Genomic DNA, 25320 nt, shown 5'->3' on the forward strand with positions numbered 1-25320 from the left:
TAAATATTTGTGGAAGATAGTTTATTTATTTAGTTTAAATCGTAAGTTGTATACCTCTCTTATTTGACCCATTGTATAATACACAAAACCCCGTCTTTTTGAACGGTAATGCAAAGTTAAGCCTTGTTTTGTTTCGTTCTCGCATATAAACGACGGTGCTCTCATTCTCGGATAGGAGAATTTAAGGTACTCATGAAGGTTATCCAAGCCATTAAGAAAATCTCTCATATGTCGACCAAGAACGGATAATACTCGATCGTATCCATACTGCCCGACAAAACCGACGAAATAAACTCCCATTTGGTCCATGAATTCACGTTCTGATACCCCTAGAACTTGCTGGGCTTTTTTCGCCAATTTATTTAGTAAATTTTCTGGATAAACTTGATGTACACTAAATGACGGGGAATCAATGCCAGCTTGTCGACGAATGTCTTCCCATTTTTCCTCTCCATAAACGGACTTTATATATTCCGATAAATTTTCTAAGAGTAGCCCATACATCCTGGAAGATGATAGTGTCTATTTTGTTACCTAATAAGAGAGACAAACAAATAAAAAACCTCTTAAATTGATTCGAAACACAGTATTTTCGATGGGTTAACTTTATTAAAATGTCATATAGATATGCTTATGTTACACGACATGTTGTGTAGTCCAATTTCAATTTTTGTTATGTTAATTTAAATAAAGGATAATTCAATTAAAGTTCAAAATATTTAGCAAAAGACAACAAATATTTCTTACTTCGTTATAATTATATATGTAAGTGAAAAGCAGGCTTAACTTTATGAAGAAGATCTTACCGGAAGTAGTGTGGCTGGTAAGTATTATAAGAGTGTCGAAAGTAATTCCGCTGCGGAACGTAATAATTTAAAAAGCAAAGAGAATAAGCTACACTGCATTACATTTATGGAGAATGTAGAGAAAACGGTAGATTAGCAGCCAGAAGATATGCTGTAAGATACCAAAATGCTTCTCTTCCTGACCATCCTTGCTTGTTTGGAAGGCATAACAAGAAGGGAAAGTTAAGGACAAAGAAGAAGTCAATGCCATCATGTTGAGGTTTTGTCGAGAGAGGCCATGGCTGAGTTCTTTAATTTCACACCCCGAAGTGAATAAATAAATAAGGTTCTGCTAAAAAGCATAAGTTCCTGCATTGAACCGGAGGCTCTCGTAACTGAACTTCGCCAATTAGAAAGTGACGGTCTGGAGTATATCGGGATCAAGCCTTTACTACGGTGAAGTTCAGACAAGGCTACCAATGTTCCTCGTAACATTATCGCCACTCATGAAAAAAAATACTCCTGGCAAATTTGTCAATTCAAGAGGCAGTACCTACGAGTTAACAAAAATTAAGTTGTAGAGGCAGTGTTTCAACCCCAGACCTGCGCATGTCACCCTACGCCCTTACCATCATAGTTTGAAAAACTAAAAAAAAAAATCGAAATAAAAAGTGGAAAATAGTAAAACAAAATTTTAAACATGTTTATATTTAAAACTGTACTAAATAGTAGAAACTAATTTTAATTGTTTCTATTTCAATGAATAACACTGGAAGTTCACTTAATTAATATGCTGCTCAAACTAAAATTAAGCATTGAGTAAAAATTAATTGTATTGTGGAATAATAGTTGATAGTTGGTGGATGTAATTAACATTAATCATTTAAATACGGAAATAGAAGGAATTATTATATATTTATAAAACATCCTCGCAGTGTAGAGAAACAACTTATTTTGTTTTTAATTTTTGAACGTTTTATATGCTGTACTCATTCACTTACATATTTTAAATTAACAATTATTATATTATTCCTTGCATAAAAAAATATTAAAAATGTAGTTATGCACTTCAAGGCAAGTTATTTTGTGTTATGAGTACTTGAATGAATGTTAAATAGTAAATGTCGGATTCTTTTAATATAATACTGATTTAAAAAACGTTTAAAATTCCTTTTTCAACCATTTGAATTTTGAAACTAATTATAATTAAGTTTTGGTTAGCTGCTCAGAATATGTTCCTCTAAATTTGTTATCCAAAATTACTTCATAGGTGATGCTAGTGCCAAACCAAATATATATGTACGTCATCACGTTCCATTTCATTAACAAATAAACAAAAACGTGACAAAAATAATACTGTGCCTTTTCTGTATGTATATATATTAAATATTACAGCAGTAATTTTTCACGAGGAAAATTGAAAAATGTATACATATGCATATGTAGATTTTATTTACTATGCGTATATGCATGTATGTATATTTAATTATTATAAATGAGACTGAGTAACAAATATTTAAGGTCATATTTAAATGATTCAAAGTGCCAAAAATGTAAACATTTTACATGGGGTGCTTTTCTTTTGATATGATTTTGTTCGTTCCAATGCTGCATATTTGGTGGAAATATCAAAAACAAACAATTTCCTGAAAACTTGGCCCCAAAGGAAATAATATAAATAAAGAGCTAATGCACCAAGAAACCATTCATTGAAAGCATTTCTGATTAAAAAAATCTTAGAACCAGAGAGGTTCTTACACTTTACTTTATTAGATCTGCATTCAATTTCTACAAAAGAAAAGTGATGTTACATGTGTATGTATATATAAGATATTCAGATGTTTTTTTATTTAAATTTCTAAGAACTCCCTTGAATTGAAAACTGACGTATTGCGTTAATGGATACGAATTATCATTATATTTTCAATTATTTATTTTTTATATATGAAAACAAAATATATTGTACTACTTTTAACAGAGGACTGGACCAAGAACATAATATGAATCGTAAATTCAGCCCTTTTCCAATAACGCAGCAGAAAGTCATCAACTTTTGACCAATGGACGATCCAGGGGGGGGGGGGCAGTTTCATATGAGCCAAAAAGTTTATGCAGTTAAATTGTATAAATAAAGATTTTATCTAAAGTTTGGTTAGTAATTTGACGAAATGTTCTAAAAAGTGGTTTGCTAACAAAAATAACTAAAAAACTTAAGTAATGCTTATTATTTTCTAATAGAAGGAGCAAATATTCTGGTTCTTAAAAAGGAACCTTGAATAAGAGATCGTCAAATTGATAATAAGTTTTCTTTAAATCCTGATCGCCTTCAATTACGTCTTAAGAATTCGTAACTCGTGAAAAACTTGATGTCGAGATTTTAATACAACATGACATTACGATGTTATAAAAGTCGAAAAAGGGTTTTTTTTTTCATTTTTTTAATACAAAAATTCGAAACTTTCCATATTTTTTTTTAATTTGACATATTTCGGTATTGATCCAGAAGAGTACCCTTCATAAAACCGTTATTTTGTTTAAGTTTCCAAGATTTTTATTATATTTTTTTTATTTAAAAAAAATATAGATTTTTGTTAACAAGACTCAATATCTCAGAGAGGATCGCCATGTAAAATGTAAATTTATAAGCAACTTAACAACTACACAGAAAATTTATCCCGATCTTTATATTTTCCAAAAAAAAGAATTAATCTAGTTTTTTCGAGAAATAAAATGGTATTTAAATTTTTGAGAAAAACTTATTTTGCAGACATATTTTTAAATCTTAAAATATAATAAATATTTTTAAACGGACTTTTACCAAGACATTAGTAAGTTCTAGCGACCCAGTCGTGCATTTTATTTTTTTCAAAATTGATTTTGTATTGCATACAAAAACTTTTGAATGCTCGAGAACTGAGATTTAAACACGAATTTCAATAATATAAATGTCCGACAGCAAAAGTGACATTTTTGTTAAACTGATGGCTATTTGAAAAACATAATAAACGTTTCATATCTATTGATATAAAAGCTCCAAATCTCTTGGAATTTGAAGTGAAAAGAGATTCTGAAACGAGTAATTTGAGAGTGCTACGTACTTAAATGCACCTATGTATATCCTTAAATTCAAGAACCAAACATTTTTTTCTCTACAATTTTTAAGTTTTGTTGACTCCTTTAAGATTAAAATATGTTCTTTCATCTACGAGTAAGCAGACAAATAGCGATTGTAATAATAGACTCCCGAAAATTTAATTCGAAAAAATTACGTCAAAAAATCAAGACAATTCTTCATATCAGATCCTCTCTCATTTTCTGGGTTTCTAAGTTTTTGTAGCGTTCTTCGCAATATTGAAAATGGAAAAAAAGAAAAGTAAATATTGTTTTTGAAAAAAGCTACGTTTCAAAACAATATCTTACATTTTTGAGTGAAATGACCCAAATACCCTCTTAACTATTGTGTTTTAGTTTTTGAATATGGCATGTTTAGAAAACTGTTGGAATCTTGGAATGCTTTCATATGTAGTGAGTCGTACAAATTAAAAAGTTAGACCATACTTTGATACAATTTTACAACTAAAGTTGTCACTTCAGCCCTTGAAATGTGAAATGAAAGGTTAGGCAACAGATGAAACCTCATCTATATGTTTAGTGTGTGGAAAAACCCGCCCGACCCCCCCACAAATTTATTTTATGAAACAATTTATTATTATAAATACTACAAACCAAAATATTTCGAAGTCCTTTTGAATGAATCAAATGTAGAAAGTATCTTTTGAAAGAAAATGACAAATCCAATTTAATCAAACAAACTTCAGTGTACATGAATCTTCCCACGTATTATTTATTGAGAAGTACCCGCTTTAAAATTAAAAAAAAAACTTGCTAAATTCCCAACCAGAAAATTCCAATTCCTTCTTACAATACGCATCTACTACGGAACAAACAAAACTAACTACAAGAGAAAAAGAGATGAAAAATAATTTTTTCTACGTAGTAAAAATAGTCTTCAAAATAAAAATACATCTTTACAAGAGTTTTCAGAGGAACAAAATTATATCCCGAACGCGAATACCTATGAAGAACATAGTAGGTAAATATTCTAGAACTGCAATAATTTGTATTGCCTTACTTTTGATTCTAATGCCCATGTTCTCCATTTCACTTATAGTGAATGCACTTTGCGAAAGTGAATTTGGGTGTCCAACAATTCGTTATCGTGAATTGGATTTTCGAACATGCAAATGGATGTTCTGTATTTCGGTTTGTTCCATTTTTTGAACGCATTCAAATCACATTTTTTCTTTCTGTGAATTGATCTTGATAGCTTCCTTTAGAACATTATAACATTTATTTTTTATTTATTTATTTTATTTTCTTCGTATTACCAAAGTAGAATAAAAAAATATATAATACATTTCAAATTTAAACATAACAAAATAAACTTAACATGATTTATAATATAATTTATTTAACAAATATTAAATTATCATATTAAAATGTTTTCCATTTGGTAAATAAGAAGGTGCAATCTGTTGCCAAAGGCAAGAATCGAAAGTACCGAATGAAATTCAAGATTTAAAAGGATATGACATAATTTGACATTAGAAGTGTTGAGAGGTGAACACTTGAAGAAATATATATACAAAAACATGTTTAAATTAATGAAGGAAAAAAAAAGTAAACTAAACACAAGATAAGAATCCTGATAATGTTATTGATTTCATATAAATCAAAGCTAAAAAGCCATTTTTTAATGTTTTTGTTAAGCATTCGTAATTCAAAAGGCAGTAAGTTAAAAAGTCTAGGTGCTATTGAGGAAAAGAAATTAAAAAATTGATTAGTATTAAGCGTTGGAATAATGGTAAGGTTTCTATCATTACTGCGTAAGGCGTTAGCTGGTATATTGTGACTTAAAAGATAACCACTTCTCACAAAAAATATTTTTAAAACTTTATAAAAATAATGGTGTTGGAGAGGAAGAATACCAGAGTTTACAAACAATGGAAAGCTATGCTCATATTTTCTTTTCTTTCAATGGTTCTAATTAAATTTTTTGCGTTACCAAAAGAGGTTGCCAAAGATTTTTGTAACAACCACCCCAACAGATTACACCGTATTGAAGTTTCGATTGTACTTACCAATATAGTAAATAGTTTCCATATATTTTCTACAACATAGTTTATCCAAATGAAACAAGATATAAGTGGTTGAAAGTAGGTTTTATGCTTGAGTGTGAATTTTCCAGTCCATTTTACTGTCAATGTTTATTCCAAGATATTTATAACCAGTAACTGGTTCAATAACAAAACAGTTTGAAGAGCAATTATTTAGCAACGAATTAGCTTGTATATCTGCGGAGGTAAAACAAAAGATACTACTTAGATCTTTTTGCAGTCATAACTATGCTGAACAAGAAGAGGAAAATTCTTGTTTTATCACTAATAACTAGTTTATGTATGCCAAACCAATGTCTTAATAAATCTAAGTCATGATTAATGTCTGAAAACAAATTAAGCAAAGTGGGACTAGAATAAACACACGCTATATTATCAGCAAAGCCAACTACATTACCTTTCAAATTAAGGGTAAATATACTATTAATATAAATAAGAAAAATATTAGACCTAATACAGAACATGACTCCTATGTTAATATTTTTTACTTCACTAAAGTTGCCACCTATTTTGACAATCTGTTTTCTATTTTTAAGGTAAGAACAAAACCATTTTAGCATAAAGCCTCGGAATCCAGCTTTCTCTAACTTTTTTTATAATATTTCAAGGTCGACTGTATCGAAAACTTTTTTTATGGCGATATATAACACGTTAATTTGTTTTGGTTCAAACTTCCATAAATTAGACTAAAGTGGGGCTTAAAGCGCATCTTCCGTCGATTTTCCAGCTCTAAACCCAAACTGCTTATCATTGAAAAACGAAATACTCTCTAAAAAGCTCATCACTCTTGATTTCACAACTTCTTTAAAAAAAATTGAAAAACTGGTAAAACAGAAATAGGTCTATAATTAGAAATACTTTTTTTATACCCTTTTTTAAAAATTGGAGTAATCTTAGCTAGTTTTAAACTATAACTAAAAAAAAAAAAATTATCAAAAGCAAGACTAGGATCAGAAATAGTAGCTACTCTTGACCAATTTTACATAAGAAGAATAGAATTCAGCTTCACCAATTCAAATTCTGTTTCCTAAGTTCCAATAGTTCATGTTCATTATAATTAAAAAATAAGGACGTCATATGATGATCAGAAATCTTAAGGGCAGCAACTGAACTAATAAGAGTTAAATTACTTTTAAGATCAATTCTAGCTAAAATGTGATCGATACATGTTTTAGATGTAGAAGTTATTCTAGTTGCAACATTAATGCACGATATTAAACCATGAGCAGTAATTATCTACTACAAACGTATTAGATATTAAACCAATATTTATATCGCCAAGAATGAACAAGTGCTTTGCATTATTAATGTTTAGTAATGAATTAAGTTCCTCGATGTAAACATCTTCATTGAATTTATGAAATCTGTAGAAAAAATGCGATGCGTTGCTTCTCCTTCTTCCTTTCTTCTTTGCTTAATATAAAATTACTTTATTTATCAAAACAATTCTACATAATTTTGACACACTTACATTGTGTCAGGTTAATCCAATATATTTGATTTTTCTCGCAAAATTCGTCTTCTAATTTTTTCTCTTGAATTCAGCTTACTTTTTATCACTAAAAATTGCCAAAAATATTGCATCCATCTCCAAAACAGCAAACATTTTACTTCAGAAACAAAATACAAATAGATGAGTTCTAAAAATTCGAAGCAATTCCGAAAGTCGATCGAATTGAAGAACATGCAATTTCATTTCACGTGAAATTGAAAAGTGATTACAATCAAGATACGAAAATAAAAACATTAAAAATTGCTAGGAGAAATTCATTGAAAAGTTTTTCATTTTGTCGTTTTCTACACTTTGTCTCTATTCGTTTAAAACCACTTTAGTTTTTTAAACATTATAAAAAAAATATTTAACAAAAATAAGAAGAAATCTTTTCCACTGTAGTTATCTAAAAAAGGTAACACATTTGTTATAATGAATTGCATTGTTAAATATATTCGGCAACATTGAGGATATATGAAATATTAAATATACTTGTTTTTACTTTGAAAACTTAAAAAAAATAATTTCTTGATTTAACGAGGCAAAGCTTGAATAACTGCACATATTGATTTTGAAAAAAGATAAGTTTGGTTTCGTCATTCCTTGTTATGTGTCTACGTGTTGAGAAAAAAAACCCTTTTATTAATGTTGTGGTGAACAATTTAGATAAGGGTTAGTTACTTTATTTTGAAAATGATTACGGGAATACATAAGCCGTCGCAGCTATAATTAATAAATAAGGTGGCGCAACAGTCCGTTGAGAACTAGGGCCTAGTGATTTACAACTCTCAACCATTCCTGTGTGCGAGTACAGTTGTCAGGTATGGATTGGACCTACAGTTTTGAGCCGAATAAGAACAGCTTATTTGAGAAGCAAAGACTCTTGGAGGATTTGTTAATTCCTCGTAAGAGGCAGTACCCGTGAAAAAAACTTTGGATGGCACTGGCAGGGATCGAACCCATGATCTCTGGCATGACAGTCCAACTCACTTATCGTCATGCCATGGGTACTACTGGCCGCCGCAGCTGGCTCAAATAACATTCTAGACGTGGAAACCAATTTTCGAATTTCGACCACTTTATGCAACAATTGTGGCGCGCCATTAAATTAATTGCGTCATTCGCTATATGGCATCTACAGTCCCTGGCCATAATATTAAACGCACTGCAGAATTTTTGTAATTATTAGATTATACGCAATATTTTTAACGTTCAAGAATGGATGTATAGTTACATTTTTGTGCAAGATGGAGCTCCATGCCACACAGTTCGGTCTATAAAAACGTATAAGGAAAGAAAACATCCCTCTGTTGGACTAGCCGGGAAACAGCCCTGATATGAACCCAATTGAAAACGTGTGGGAGCTGATGAAGAGGGATGTAGCTAAACTTGCGGGAACTTATTGAAAGACTAATTCACATGTGGAATCACCACCCACAAGTGTATTGGCAGTATGCTGTAAAGTATTGAGGCTCTTATTGAAGCAAAAGGAGGTTCAACAAAGTATTGAAAAAAATTACAAAAATAACAACAAAAAAACTAAAAATATTAATTTAAAAAAAATTCTTTAAATCTGTTGCTTTATTTCTAGGAAGAAGTTTATATTCTGCATACCATATAATTTGAATATATTACAATATTCGAAAACCTAATTAAAATAGATGGAAATTAAGATTTTGCATAATATCTAAAGTGCGGCTAATAATATGGCCAGGGTCTGTAGTACCCCCACCGCCCGTTTTTTAGCCTTAATTGCAGACATAAAATATCATTAATCTCGGCTCTATGAAGTTCAATATTGAATGTAACATTAAAGTAATAAAATAATCACAAAATGTTGAGCACGAAAAATTCCAACCTTTTTTTTCAAGAGGGAGATATCCTTTATGAAAAACTAAGGCAAGTTGATTTAGGAAGCTATATCCAAGTCAAAATGAGTCTTATCATTTATTATGTTTAGCTAATAAAATGTATTTTAAATGTACATATATTGTAAATATAGGGTTTTTCGATAAGAGCGTTTGCTGTGTGGCACTTAGCGCCGCCGCGCCACCGGCCGTCTTACTGGAACATGTCTAGGTCTATATAGTTCAATTTGGCCCATTAGAAATTAGTTATCATCGTTATGAAGCGCTCGATGTTGACGGTGACCGCCTCATTAACGTCGTCTTCAAAAAAGGACGAACCACTTACACCGCCGCCCCAGCCCAAAATCCACACCAAACGGTAACTTTTTAATTTCCCATAGGAAGTTATTTTTATGGCTCCGATTTGTCAAATTGAAAATTTTTACTTTTCTCGACGTTTCAAGATCACTAGAGTCGAAATAAAAGATTTTTGGAAAGATGTCTGTGCGTGAGTGTGTATGTTCGTTCGTACGTCCGTACGTTCGCGACATTTTTTTCGTCGTCCATAACTCAAGAACCGGAAGAGATATCGATTTCAAATAAATTTTGTTATACAGATAATAAGGCAGAAAGAGCTCTCAAGCAAAATGCTAGGGTGGCTTTTTTACCTTAGGAGTTTGAAAAAAAGGTGAAAATTTTGGTTAACCCTAAATATCTTACGAACCAAAAACGCTAGAGACTTGAATTAAATTTTATATAATATATTGTAATGTGATATCAAAGAAGTATATTTAAAAAAAATCCATTTAACGTTTTTTTTTTATAAATCAAAAACACTGAAACAAAAATTTGTCACCTCCAAAATTTTACGAGCAAAATATGATTTCATCTCCAAAACAATTTTGTGCAACGAAGAATAATGTTTTTGAAATCTGATAAAATTTTGAGAAAAATTTTTTTGTAAAAAAATAAAATCTAAAAAAAACATTACTCAAAGTTGGTAAAAATTTGTATCGATTCAAATATCTTTTCAAAAATTGTAGATATTGGCTTTAAACTACTTTTAAAAAATTGAACTGACAGTTTTTATACAAAAAATTAAAAACCTAAAAAAATTAACAAAAGTTGGTAAAAATTGATTTTCGACTCTAATATCTTTTCAAAAATTTTAAATATTAGCCTTAAACTAATTTCATCTTATAAGAAATATTGTTTTCAACATTCGATAAAATTTTGAAAAAAATCGAATTGACAGTTTTTTTTTTTCAATTTTTTTCAAAAAAATAAAACTCTAAAAAAAAACAATACTAAAACTTGGTAAAAATTTACTTTCGACTCAAATAGCTTTTAAAAAATTTAAAATATTTGCTGCAAAATTATTTTATTTCACAGAAAATATTGTTTTCGATATTCAGTAATTTTTATTTAAAAATCTAATAGTCCGTTTTTTCATAGAAAATAAAATCTACAATAAATAGTACGCAAATTTGGTAAAAATTGATACGAGTACAATAGTACTATATGTACTTTTAAGCAAGGCAAATCGACAGACAGGATGGGAAGTTATCAGTGTGGGTCGCATCCCAGCATCTTTTTGAGATTGCATTATCACCTGGTTAGCTTCGCGTGGGTTGGTGTCGTCCCATATACTGCAATTTTGCTTGTTAACACAGTCATTGATCTAAAAATGCGCCTCGTCAATGAAGATGATTTTTCGCCTAAAATTGGGTTCCTCTTCCATACGATTTGAAGCTCAGTCAGCGAACAAACGGCTTTGTCTATGGTCATGAACTTTGAGCTCCTGGGTCAGTTGGATCTTGTAGGAATGTAGGCTCAAGTGCCGATTGTTTGATTGTTTACTGAACCGGTCGTCTCAAATTTGGCCACCAAACATAAAAGAAACGACTGTGAAGGGCCACCACGTCTACTGTAAAATAGCAACGTTTGCGTTAACGAACACTCATTTTGATAAAAAAGCTTTATCATTTAAACGTGCTGTTCAATCATGTAACTTGCCATGAGGATTTGACATAACCAACTGAATAATAAACAAAAGATTTGACAGATCCCACCAAAACAAATAGGCCGCCACGGGGTGCCAAAATCAAGATATAATCAAGAATAAGGAATAGCTTGTAAATAAAATTGTATGAGGACAACTCATTATCATTATCGGATTTTTACGTTTTTAGGTGAACTCATTTATTTTGAAGGCAATATGTTCCATAGTGTTCTATTTATAATTTTAACAACATACCTTATTCCTCATATTCCTTGTCCAGCTCTCAACCACCTACTGATTTCAATCCAACTTGCAAATTTTAAGGCTACGCTGTTTACAAAGATTAATGAAGAGTACTTAGCTTAACAACAACTTTCGACCATTAAGTTTTCACCAATTTTGTTTGTTCGAAACGAAGACTGGGATGCAAGTATGACTGAAGAGTTGCTTATTCAAAAACATACGTTGCATTACGTTATTTGCTTCCTGAAAGTATAAAAACAAAAGAAATTAATAATAAAAAGGGTTATTTGGTTAAACTTTAAAAGAAAAAGTAGTAATTTAATTACTTTAGACCAAAACCGAAAATAAAAACTTCATTGTAGTGCATTTTTAACTAATTAAATAAATTACATTTTTATATATCTAGCAATTTCACTTAAAATCAATACAGCACGCATCATAAGACATCTCATAATTTAAGAAAGAACTCTTCCCAAAAAATTGAAATACCTGGAATCTCCATTTCGGAACTGATATTGCTTTGCAGTGTGATTCAGAGCGCTTTTTAATTATTTTAACTTGCGTAATGAAAAAAAGTATTTTTGAATAGGTTCGTTGGTTTTTGAGAAAACTTAAAAAGGAAATGAAATAACTTTTTTATTGGAGTATTCTTTTGGAGCAATACAAAAATATTTGTATTTTGTGAAAAGAGGCCAAGTTAAGAAAAAAAAAAATAAATAAAACTTTAAATATACATATATCGGTTTGTTTTTCAGACGATTCGAATTTTCTTTTGAAAAAAAAACTTCCAAGCGTTTATGAAGACGAGAAACGTGATTCTTTCTTTGCTTGTCTTTCGGCCAGGAGCTGTCGATTTCTTAAAAGCTACAAGGGTTCCGTTAGAAATAAGTCGGTAGAATAACCCAGACTCATTGGCGTTATAAATTTGATTTGGAGTCAATCGAGATCTGTGACCTTTTCCTCAAATTTAATCAAGAATAGATCTACAAGCTGCGGTTTGTTTGAAAGTTTTTCTCCAAAAATTTTCAACAGGCCAATTCCGCGTCTTTTCTTAAAATTTATCATCCAACCATTGCTCGCATTAAAAGATCCGGGCCTTTCTTTAGTTTTTTAATCCAATGAGCACGCCTTTGTTTTTAGGACCTCTCTGGAAATTGGCACATTTTGCTTTCTTTCGAGAACTTACTGTACATGAATATACACATGAACATGTGAGTTACAGAAACAAAGAGATGAGGTGAGATTTTTCTTTTTTCTATTTTCACAGTTCTCTTTTGTTTGTTTTCGCATATTCAAATTTACCGTAGATTGCTGAATTGACTTTTGAAACTGTCAAAATTGAATTGAAAATACTAAAAATAATGATTTTGAATGAGTTCCTAACCTTTAGACCGAAGACATAGGGTCATGCTCCTCGATAAGTTCTGATTTTATCTTGCTAAATTTAACTTCAGTTAATGTATTTCATAGACAATTTAAACCCATTTCAAAATGATAATCTGGAGTCTAAAAATAAACACGACGAAAACTATGTTCAAGCTGTTTCTACGTCAAAAATAAAAAACTGATTGAGTAAATTAAGTTACGAGACATTTTACTCGTATTTGAAAATTTAAAATCAAAAATTTGAATGTCAAACGACTTTCGATATTTTGCTGGATGTTGGAATGCTACCAACTAACAACAAAGGAAAGCTCTACTTCACCCTATTGGACTCCTTTGAAATACGAGTAGATGAGTACGATTTGTATGAAAGGTATCCATTCGAGAAAAAAAAAATGTCAAGTTTATGATTGACCTTCGAAATATTATACATAGATCGAAATTCAATGAAATGTTTGGTAATATCTCTCCAAGTTTTAAAACCACCGCCTTCATAAAATTGTTCTACAGCAAACAAAATAGTTTAAAGGGTTCCAGAGATTTTAGATCTAAAGCTTACGCAATTTATTTTGTTACCCTCTACAAGCCATTTTGTATAGGTTTAAGTGAAATTTTTCAAAATTGTAATAGAATATGCCTTAAACTTGTTTTTAACTAAACAGAACTGGCAAATTCTTTATGAGTAGCAGGTTTGTCTAACTTAATTGTTCATTTAGACTCCAGTTCAAATTGAGACGGGGTTAAAATGTTTAAAAATATTGAATTTAGGAGACATCACGTAACTTTTATTATTAATTTGATTCTTGTTCTTGAAAAATATGGAAAAAACGCGACAAAGGCAAATAGGGTTGCGGTTTTTGATTTGATATATTCTTGTGTCACAATTCAAGTGGTGAAAAAAGTTAAGTTTTAAGTTTTTTTTTTTTTAATTTACAGTTAAAAGTAATATAATTAAACCGAACAATTTTTCGATGTTTTGATATTTAAATGTGTCATAAGTGGCCGTGAGATCGTTTCAAAAACTAGTACAACCCCAAAACCCCTACATGCGTTCGCCCTTGACGGTTAAGCAACCTCAACTCCATCCTAAATTGAAAAATTTTTCAATTTTTTCTTCTTTCGATGAATAAGTACCGACCAATGAAAAAAAGTATTCCTTTTTCAACTTCCAAACTCCCCACTGCAATATTTTTATAAAATTGGAGAGTTTGTTGCTGTGTGCAAAAAAAAGTTCTTAAAAAAAGGTAACATACATTGTTATAACAAAGAAAATACCATCTTTCGCCACATTTTGCCACGGGACTCACTGTCGACATGAAATTCGCGAAGTGCCAGCTATTATTATTTCGTTTGTAATAAAAATACCTGTGAATACGTTATTGAAGGTAAATTAATAACATCTTAAAATTAGGGACATATTAACTTCCCATAGGAAGTTATTGTAATTGGTCCAATTTGTTTAATTGAAAATTTTGACATTTATCGACGTTTCAAGAGTCGAAATAAAAGGTATTTAGAGAGATACATGTGCATGGGTGTGTGCGTACGTTCGGGAATCTTTTTTCTTTATCCATAGCTTAAGAACAAGCGCAGATATCGACTACAAATAAATGTTTCGACTACCTATAACATCTTTTGAAAAACTTAAAACATATGTACATATCTTAAAAAAAATATTGTTCAATATATCATTCAATTATAAGTTGACGTTTTTAAAAAAATCTTAAACAAAACGTTAATAAGAGTTGGTATAGAGTGAAGATGAAGTAATTTTCGACTAAAATATATGTTCAAAAATTACAGATTATGCCTTAAAACCAATTCTATCTTATAAGAAAGATTATTTTCAACATTCTTTTCAAAGTTAAGAAAAATTGGCTTCAAACTATTTTTATCTCATAGAAAATATTGTTTTCGGCAATCCAACAGCCAGTTTTGTCATAAAAAATTAAAATCTACAAAAAAATGGTACGCAAAATTAGTAAAAATGTATGTTTGGTTCTAGATATATCGTGTATAATAGAATATATTGACTTCAAATGAATTTAATTTTTCTAATTTGTATTTGTTTATATAAGAAAAAAAAACTTAAAGGAAATGCTACTAAAATTATTTAAAATTGGTTTTCGATTAAAAATCTAAAATAGATTTTGAAATCAAACTATTTCATCATAATGCAATACCTTTCTTAACAGAATAACTTTTAAGCAAGACAAAACAACAGACGGGATGGGAAGTTATCAGTGTGGGTCGCATCGCAGCCTATTTCTGATTGTTATTTTTGCGGGGTTTTTATTTAAAAATTAATAAGCAAGCAAATTAAATAACAAGCATACGTAAGCCCCAACACCAGTCGCATTTGTACCGACAGTGCCCGCCAGTTCATCGAAGTTGAAAGATTGTTTATTGGTTCAACAACGAACCACCAACGAGGAACCCGACGAACTCGACAATACTAGTACGGACGATATCCTTATTGACTAGACCTACACTCTCTTTTATATGAATTAGGGCCAGGTGCACTATGATTATTACAATAATATTCCTTTCCCCTAAAATACAGTTTTAGTTAAATTGTTACCTCTTGTGGTTTTGAAAGAAATTTACTCATTTATTTACTTTTAACCACCTTTAATGCAGGCTACAAATTTGTTCCGCTGGATTTTTGTATTCACCTTTTTTCAAACGTTGTTATGGAATGTCAAAAATCGACATTGATATCGTGCCGACTAAATAAGGTATAAAGTCCAACAGACCAAGAAAATCAGTTTTTGGCAAGTATTTCGCGATAAATTGCTCAGAGGTTATGATACAAACTGTTTATAGTGAAATCTTTCCAGAAAAAATTGCTTTTGCATTTTTCTAAATCTACTATATTATGACGCGTTTTTCTTACATGGTTTCTCCCGTAAAAATATCTATTAAGTAGCACCCGGATTCTCATGCTCTAAAAAATACGAAATATGCACGAAATATAATAAAAGCTTATTTATATCATCAAATTCACTGACTCTGACACTGTTCAAAATACTTTCCATAATACAGCACTGCATTTAACCATGTTCCCCATCTTGTTATAAAGGGCTGAGGTGGAAGAGCAGTTTCCGGATATTGTTCTTTAATCGCTTCTACTCGTGACGGAGCTTTTTTAAAAAATGTTCTCATTTGATACAATTGTCATAAAGGTATTGATCTTTGAAATTAGATCTTATTTCTTTTGCAACTCTGTGAAGTCCACGAACCTGGCAGGTGACATGAATTATTTTTGGATACAATATTTTCCGTGTGTGTGCTGTTTTCACCATATAGTTAGCTGCATCTGCTTAAAACAGAAGGCTTTTATTTTTTGTCAATATGTTCTCCAAAAAGGTTAATAGATTCGTTTGAAGCTCGAGCGATTGCAGCGTGGTATGTTTTTTGTAGCTTAATAACAATGGCCAATTTTTTTTGCTAATATCCTCATCTTGATTTAAGAAACCTACAACTCCATTTGCTATAATCGACCCTCTATATGAATGGTTTCATCAATGGAAACTCGAAAACACGAGTAAACACTTTGTCAAAATAGTTTTTTTTATTGTAGATACATCGGGTATAATTTCTTTTGTGTACTTTAAAAACAAAATCTTTTAAATATGTGTTGTTAAGTTTTTCTAAAGGGATGTCGTCAGCAACGAACGATTCACATAAACCGAAGAATAATTTACTATACCTTTGCTGGGTAATAAAAAGAGTTGTTGAAGTGAAGTTTTAGATATTCGTCCATAAAGTTCGACGTGTTTTTTTTACTTTTGATGTGCTGATCCACTAGAAATTGTTTGTGGAATGCAATTCCTTGGTAGCATATTTTTCAAAACAAAATGCTGCTGTCTGTTTTGAACACCTCTGAATTTTCCGACACATATTTTCGCAATTAAATAAACGTTTTATTTTTTTTTCTTTAATTGAAAATCCTTACCTGTTGACATAAACACAATTTTATTGTAATTCGATCTGCCTTAAATAGCTACCCGTTTAAGTTTGAATTTTGAAATGTATAAGCAAAAAATGACATTGAACAGCCGAAATTGTTAAATTGAATTTTAGTGCTGACAATAATATATTTGTATGTGCAAAAATATGCGCCAACGATTCAATGCCATTCCAAAGTAAATTATGCATTTGCATCGAAATCCGACCTCTGCTAATAAGAGTTTTTTTTTTGTTAAAAAGGAAATAAGGAATACTGGAAAATTCCTTCATCATCTTCAGAAGAATGAAAAAGTAGGTGGAAGTAATGAAAATTTCACATTTGGATTGTCAGTAGTTGTTTATCAAAAATTCGGATTTTGAATCACCGTAGATTGCTAGTAAAAAATGTATTCCAGGATTAACAATGAAATTTCGAAAGCAATTCATTTGTTGCAATATTTCTGCAGAATTTTTAAAATCTGGTCTTTTCTCAAACATCTTTATGATTCTCAATGCAATTTTTTTTGTAAAGTTTAGTACGGGAGATCAGATTTGACGAAATCATTTGTACAAAGATGTTTTTTGTTACGATAGTTTCATTATTAAAATAAACTATAATTAATTAAAAATTAAAATTCAACTTTTGTTTGAAAATATTTTTTACCTTTACATTTTTACCTCAACCATTATCTTATGAACAACAATTGAATGTATGTTTTTTTTTTTGAGATTTAAACACAACTAGTCTTAGCGTTTGTTTAAAATCGTATATACCTATGCATTTATTATTAAATAGCGTACATATTATGTATATTATAAATACATACAACCAAAAAGATACAGTCAATAACAAGTTTGTAGAAAATAAAAGGTCTACAAAACTATATACGCATGTATGTAATATCACTATATTTTGGAAATGGAAACCTTTTTTATCAATTTTAATTGAACTAACAATCAGAACTATCTAAACTATAACTAAAATTAATATAATAACAAAAATTATTTCTACATCAAATTACAGATTGACTTTTTGCTCCAATTGTTATTATTGTGATTGGGGCGTGATAAGTATGTACAATTACAAATTAGGTATAAAAACCACCCACATTTCTTATTTCTTATAGCTATTATATTTTCAGGGCAACAGAATAATTATATTCACAGAGTTGTCAAATGATCAAAAATTAACTAAAATGTTCACTTTTTTACTTCAAATAATTAACACCTAGATACAAAGTAAAGTTTAAGAGCTTCACGGTTGCTTATGAAACAATTTACCATCCCATAAGAAGGTAACCCATTTGTAACTACTTATTAACTTCCCATAGGAAGTTATTGTAATGGGTCCGATTTGTCAAATTGAAAATTTTGACATTTCTCGACGTTTCAAGGTCCCTAGAGTCGAAATAAAAGATTTTTGGAAAGATGTCTGTGTGTGCGTGTGTACGTACGTTTGTACGTCCGTACGTTCGCGACGTTTTTTTCGTGCTCCATAGCTCAAGAACCAGAAGAGATATCGACTTCAAATAGATTTTGTTATACAGATAATAAGGCAGAAAGATGCAGAAAGGGCTCTCAAGAAAATTGCGTGGGTGGTTTTTTTACCATAGCAGTTTGAAAAAAAGGTGAAAATTTTGGGTAACCCTAAATATCTAACGAACCAAAACCGCTAGAGACTTGAATTAAATTTTATATAATATATTGTAACGTGATACCAAACAGATATATTTTTTGAAAAAAATCAATATAACGTTTTTTTTATAAATCAATAAAACTAAAAAAAAAATTGTCACCTCCGAAATTTTATGACCAAAATATGATTTCATCTCTAAAACAATTTTGTGCAAAGAAAAATAATGTTTTCGACATCTGATAACATTTTGAAAAAAATCGATTTGACAGTTTTTTTTATAAAAAATAAAAACCTAAAAAAAACATTACTCAAAGTTGGTAAAAATTGAATATCGATTCAAATATCTTTTCAAAAACTTTAAATTTAGGCTTCAAACTTATTTCATCTTATAAGAAATATTGTTTTCAACATTTTGAAAAACGTTGAGAAAAATCGAATTGACAGTTTTTTTTACAAAAAATAAAAACCTAAACAAAAATGTATAAAAGTTGGTAAAAATTGATTTTCGACTCAAATATATCAAAAATTCAAAACTTTGAGATATTGGATTTAATTTACTTTTATCTTTCAAAAAAAATAGAATTGACAAATTTTTTACAAAAAATAAAAAGCTAAAAAAAATGTGTAAAAGTTGGTAAAAATTGATTTTCAACTCAAATATCTCTTCAAAAATTTTAAATATTGGCTTTCAACTAATTTTATCCTATAAGAAATATTGTTTTCAACATTTGGTAAATTTTGTAAAAAATCCGAATTGACAGTTTTTTTTTTACAAAAAATAAAACTCTAAAAAAAAACAATACTAAAACTTGGTAAAAATTGATTTTCGACTCAAATATATTTTCAAAAATTAAAAATATTGGCTTCAAACTTATTTTATTTCACAGAAAATATTGTTTTCAATATTCAGTAATTTTTATATAAAAATCCAACAGTCCACCTTTTCATAAAAAATAAAATCTACAAAAAATAGTACGCAAATTTGGCAAAAAATGATACGAGTACATATAGACAAACTTTTAAGCAAGACAAATCGACAGACGGGATGGGAAGTTATCAGTGTGGGTCGCATCCCAGCCTCTTTTTTTATTTTGAAATACAAATATTCTTGAAACAGTTTTAGTTCGTCTCCTAATACTTTAAAAAATCTAATATTGTGCAAATTTCATACAATTGAATACAGACAGCTATTAAGTGTTTTTAGTTTTGTTGGCATTCACCTTGCTTTACTTTTGGTCTATCCGAGCAAAACCCGATTAAATTTGTATAATGAACGATCACTTTATCTAATTTTCTTTAATTATAGTAAAAATGCCTTTTGAGGAAGAATCTTTTATTTCCACAATACATAAAAAGATGTCCAAAATTTTGAATTGATTTTTCATAAAATGTCACCACAAAAGGTACACATTTTGTCATAGAAACAACTGAAGATTTATCTACTTTGTCTGAGAGAAGACTTGGTTTGTCTTAGTTTCATTGCAATTCCTTTATCTCTTCAGAAAATCCATATCCTTTAGTGAAATCTGTAGATTATGTTCTGCAATAAAAGCCAAGGACTTAAGAATAACATTTGCAACGTTTTAAGCATTATATTTGTTTGGGCCTTTCAAAAGCATTCTCGAGTTTGATTTTATTTTTCAATTCTAAGAACTCCTTTTTGTGGAGATTTCCTTCTTGCTATCTTTCGAAAATATAATTCTTTTTTGTTATAAATGCAAAACGTTTGGTTTTTTTCCATCTAATGATATTACTTATATCATGTCAAAAATTAAAAAATCACCCGAAGTGTGTTAAGAAATTAGCTGAGTTTCACCTCTTCACTTAGCATTTCAACGCATCTACTTTGAAACCTGACGTTAATGGCCGAATTGACTTGTTCCTTACTTCTTTCGTAAAATACATTCATGGTTCGACGAGGGAACCACTTTAGCGCAAACATAAATGGCTAAAGTGTCAGTAATTTAAGAATGTCAGTTGTTTTAATATGAAAAGGAGATACACAAATTTTACATAAACTGTCTAATTTTGTGTGTCTCCTTATAAATGGAAAGAGTACACATAAAGTCCCTGGGCCTATTATTAGGCGCACTTTAGATTTTATGCAAAATCTTAATTTCTAGCTATTTTAATCAGGTTTTCGAATATTGTAATGCATTTAAATTATTTTGTATGCAGAATTTAATCTACTTCCTAGAAATAAAGCAACAGATTTAAAGAATTTTTTTTTAAATTAATATTTTCAGTGTTTTTGTTGTAATTTATTGTTTTTTTTCAATATTTTTTTTCAATATTTTGTTGAACCTCCTTTTGCTTTAAAAAGAGCCTCAATTCTTCGCGGCATGCTGTCAGTGCATGATTTGACTGCTTCCTGCATTTATGCGTGGTGATTCCACAAGTGAATTACTCGTCCAACAGAGGGATGTCTTCTTCCCTCAAAAAAGTTTTAATGGACCGGACTGTACGGCATGGAGCTCCATGTTGCATACAAATGTAACCATACATCCATTCTTGAACGTTTAAAATATTGTGAATAATCTAATAATTATAAAAATTCTGCAGTGCGTCTAATAATATGGCCAGGGACTGTATATGCAAACATTATGCATGTTTAATTGTGTGCAATATGCAATATTGTTATATAAGTGGGTAGGTAGTGGCTGGATATGGTCATGAATGAATAAATGCATTGTATGGATAAGCAGATAAATTGGTATGTGGTTTTTGCAATTCAGTTTGAAAAATGTACCTACCAAAACAAATGGTAAGAAGAGGCTAAGATACTTCCCACACTTATAACTCCCCATCCGGTGTGTTGGTCTGTCTAATCTTTCCTTGTTCTCCTATAACACTTGTGTCGAAAACAATTTCTTATCAGTTGTTGTTGATTTTTAAGGTCTTTGTGCTTTGTAAAAAACTAACTTAATTTTAGCAACAATATTTTGCATATGATATTATAAGTTTTGGATAAATATCTGTTTTTCTTTTCAAGTGGAAAATCATTTTTTACCAATTTCGGAAACTTTTTTTATATTCTTATATATTACAAAAAAAGAGATACAGATTTGATTTGGAGATTTATCTTACGTTGACAACAAAATTTAGCATAGAATGACATCATTTTGAAATCAGTATCTTCATTTAATCACGAGATATCGAGAATCGAACATCAATGCTTACCAACTTTGTGTATTTTTTAAATATTTTTTTGTATAAAACTTACTGAATTAAAAGTATAAAAACAAACAAATCAATTTTTGAAAGTCCTTTCAGCATATTTCTATGTTATTATCTTTATACCAACATTTATTTGAAGTCGATACCTTTATTGGTTCTTCAGAAATAGACGATGAAAAATGATATCCCGAACGTATGCACACACGCACGCACAAATAGACATCTAAAATTCTTTAATTTATGTTCTAGGGACCTAGAAACTTTCAGAAATTTTAAAATTTCAGTTCGGCAAATCGGGCCGATTGCAAAAACTTCCTTTAAAGGGTAGGTACATAACTCAAGAATTTTTACTAGTAGGACATAGTCCCACTTCCAGCGAGTTGATAGGTTGAATGCATTTTTCTAGGACTTTAAATGCATAATGACATTGAGTTATCGATTTTAGAATATAGAATAGAATAGAGTTGTCCCGTTTTGAGATTGTCAAAGAAGTCATTCATCCTCTTAATGTTGAGACTGAAATTTTCTTTTCCGTTCCGTTCCAATTTGTGCCAATCAACAACATCATCTACGATTGAGATTATATGTTTGAGCAAAATAGTTCAAACACTTTTGAACATGTGGAGTAAGAAAACTTTGACTTTCTATCTTGGTGAATGGTTAATCAATCTTTTGATTGTATGACTAATTTTTTGTCCATCGACTGTACTTGCCGGAAAGCAGTTTTTTGATTTTTAGGCAAACTAATGTGTTGTATCGGTAAAACGTGCTTAACGATGGCAGCTATAAGGTAAATGCCGAGCTCAACAAGAAATTAAAGCATGCTGAAGACTTAAAGACAAATTCTAGAAGTAAATCTTTTTCCGTAGGTCTATTCGCCTTGTGGAAAACTTGGGAGGTGATAAAAAATATTAAGTAATCCGAGAATTCCACCATTTGCTTCTTGAGTTATTTCTTCACCCAATTTCGACAGACAGATAGATCTTACTTTAATGTCTTTGACAATTTGACATGAAAATGTTATTCGCTCATTGAGCCGTGAGCATAAAATGTCCGTGCTTGACATAAATTGGTCTTCGATGACTAGATAGCAATTTAAAACAGAAAAAAGAGGCTGGGATACGACCCACACTGATAACTTCCCATCCTGTCTGTTGATTTGTCTTGCTTAAAAGTTTGTCTATATGTACTATTGTACTCGTATCAATTTTTATTAAATTTGCATACTAGTTTTTGTAGATTTTATTTTTTATGAAAAAACGGACTGTTGGATTTTTATATAAAAATTTCTGAATATCGAAAACAATATTTTCTGTGAAATATTTTTAATTTTTGAAAAGCTATTTGAGTCGAAAATAAATTTTTACCAAGTTTAAATATTGTTTTTTTCTTAGAGTTGAATGTTGAAAACAATATTTCTTATAAGATAAAATTAGTTTGAAGCCAATATTTCAAATTTTTGAAGAGATATTTGAGTCGGAAATCAATTTTTACCAACATTTGTTAAATTTGTTTTAGGTTTTTAATTTTTTGTACAAAAACTGTCAATTCGATTTTTTTCAAAACTTTACTGAATGTTAACAACAACATTTTTTGAACGATTAAAATAAATTAAAGCCAATATCTCAAAGTTTTGAAAAGATATTTGAGTCGAAAATCAATTTTTACCAACTTTTATTAATTTTTTTTTAGGTTTTTATTTTTTGTAAAAGAACTCTCAATTCAATTTTTCTCAACATTTTGCAGAATGTTGAAAACAATATTTCTTATAAGATAAAATAAGTTCGAAGCCTAAATTTTAAGTTTTTGAATTTTTACCAACTTTGAGTAATGTTTTTTTTAGATTTTTATTTTTTATAAAAAAAAACTGTCAATTTGATTTTTCTCAAAATTGTATCAGATGTCAAAAAAAATTATTTTTCTTTGCACAAAATTTTTTTGGAGATGAAATCTTATTTTGGTCGTAAAATGTTGGAGGTGACAAATTTTTTTTTCAGTTTTTGTGATTTATAAAAAACCCGTTAAATTGATTTTTTTGTTTTAAATACTTCTTTGATATAACGTTACAATATATTATATAAAATTTAATTCAAGTCTTTAGCGTTTTTGGTTCATAAGATATTTAGGGATAACCAAAATTTTCACTTTTTTTTCAAACTCCTATGGTAAAAAAAACACCCACGCCATTTTTTTGAGAGCCCTTTCTGCATCTTTCAGCCTTCGATATCTCTTCTGATTCTAGAGCTACACGCACTCACCGACATGTTTCTAAAAATCTTTTATTTCGACTCTATGGACCTTAAAACGTCGAGAAATGTCAAAATTTTCAATTTGACAAATCGGACCCATTACAATAACTTCCTATGGGATGTTAATAAAACTAGGCGACCTGTACTGGTCTACGCAGTTTGTATTTAATTCTATGAGTCATTAAAAAATAAATATAGATATATTATTTTTTTAATTGGTTTTTAAGACTTTCTTACTTAAGGTGGCGCTACAGTCCGGGGCGGACCTGGGCCTCAACCAACATGCGTCTCCAGCCAGCTCGGTCCCTAGCTAGCTGTCTCCAGTTTCGCACGCCAAGTTGGTTGAGGTCCTCTCCCACCCGGGTGCGCCACCTGAGTCGCGGTGTTCCTCTACTGCGCCGTCCCTCGGGATTGGATTCGAAGACCTTCCGGGCTGGAGCGTTGATGTCCATCCGCTCTACATGACCTAGCCATCTAAGCCGTTGGACTTTAATTCTGCTAACTTGGTCAGTGTCGCTGTACAGCCCGTACAGTTCGTCGTTATATCTTCTCCTCCATTCTCCATCTCTGCGTACGGGACCAAAAATCACCCGAAAAAATTTTTCTCTCGAAGCATCCTAAGACGCTCTCATCTTTCTTTGACAGGGTCCAGGCCTCAGCGCCATAGATGAGAACCGGGATGATGAGTGTCTTATAGATGGTGATTTTACATGCTCGAGAGAGGACTTTACTTCTCAATTGCCTTCTAAGTCCAAAGAAGCAGCGATTTGCAAGAGTTATTCTTCGTTTGATTTCATCGCTGGTGTCGTTGTCTGCATTAATAGCGGTGCCTAGGTAGACAAAGTCCTTAACTACCTCAAAGTTATAGCTGTCCATGGTGACGTTTTGTCCAAGACGTCATCGTTCAGTTTGCTTTTTTGATGACAGCATATACTTGGTCTTGCCCTCATTGACCACTAAACCCATCTTCTTCGATTTCGTCGCAATGCTCAAAAACGCTCCACTGACATCACGCTTTGATCTTCCAATTATGTCAATATCATCTGCGTATCCGAGTAATTGGATGGACCTTTGGAAGATTGTGCCTCTAGTGTTGACGGTTGAGTTTTGCACAATTCTTTCCAGAACGATGTTGCAGGAGTCGCATGACAGAATTTCATTCAATCAAAAAATTTAAACTAAATGAATTTTTATTTAAAAATCTTCGTTCGAAAATATATACCAAACTTTATTCAAACCACTCTATAGTTGTCATAATGTACGCAAATGAAAAAAATATGCAACACGGGAATTTAAAAGTTATTTTTATCACAAAACGTAAAAAATCTAAATTGTTGGTTCAAGGCGCCTAAAAATTGGGAAATATCACAGATATACG

At 30.5% G+C, this 25320-nt stretch overlaps 1 protein-coding gene across 6 annotated transcripts in view; it reads right to left on the minus strand.

Annotated features, from left to right (window-relative positions):
• LOC129941964 (soluble guanylate cyclase 88E) overlaps window positions 1-25320 on the minus strand; it is an 88522-nt gene that overhangs the window by 22705 nt on the left and 40497 nt on the right. For 4 of the 6 annotated variants that reach the window (XM_056050748.1, XM_056050745.1, XM_056050749.1 and 1 more), the window contains exons 2-3: window positions 11559-11789; window positions 55-534 (exon numbers count right to left, since the gene is read on the minus strand). In XM_056050748.1, the coding sequence (XP_055906723.1) occupies window positions 55-504 (450 nt within the window). In that variant the 5' untranslated portion in view covers window positions 505-534; window positions 11559-11789. Of the gene's footprint in view, window positions 1-54; window positions 535-1786; window positions 1950-5926; window positions 6140-11558; window positions 11790-25320 lie in introns of those variants that run through there. The other 2 variants (XM_056050746.1, XM_056050747.1) reach the window with 2 other exon arrangements.

This window comes from Eupeodes corollae, chromosome 1 (genome assembly GCF_945859685.1).
Source record: "Eupeodes corollae chromosome 1, idEupCoro1.1, whole genome shotgun sequence".
In the NCBI taxonomy this organism is placed as follows: Eukaryota; Metazoa; Arthropoda; class Insecta; order Diptera; family Syrphidae; genus Eupeodes; species Eupeodes corollae.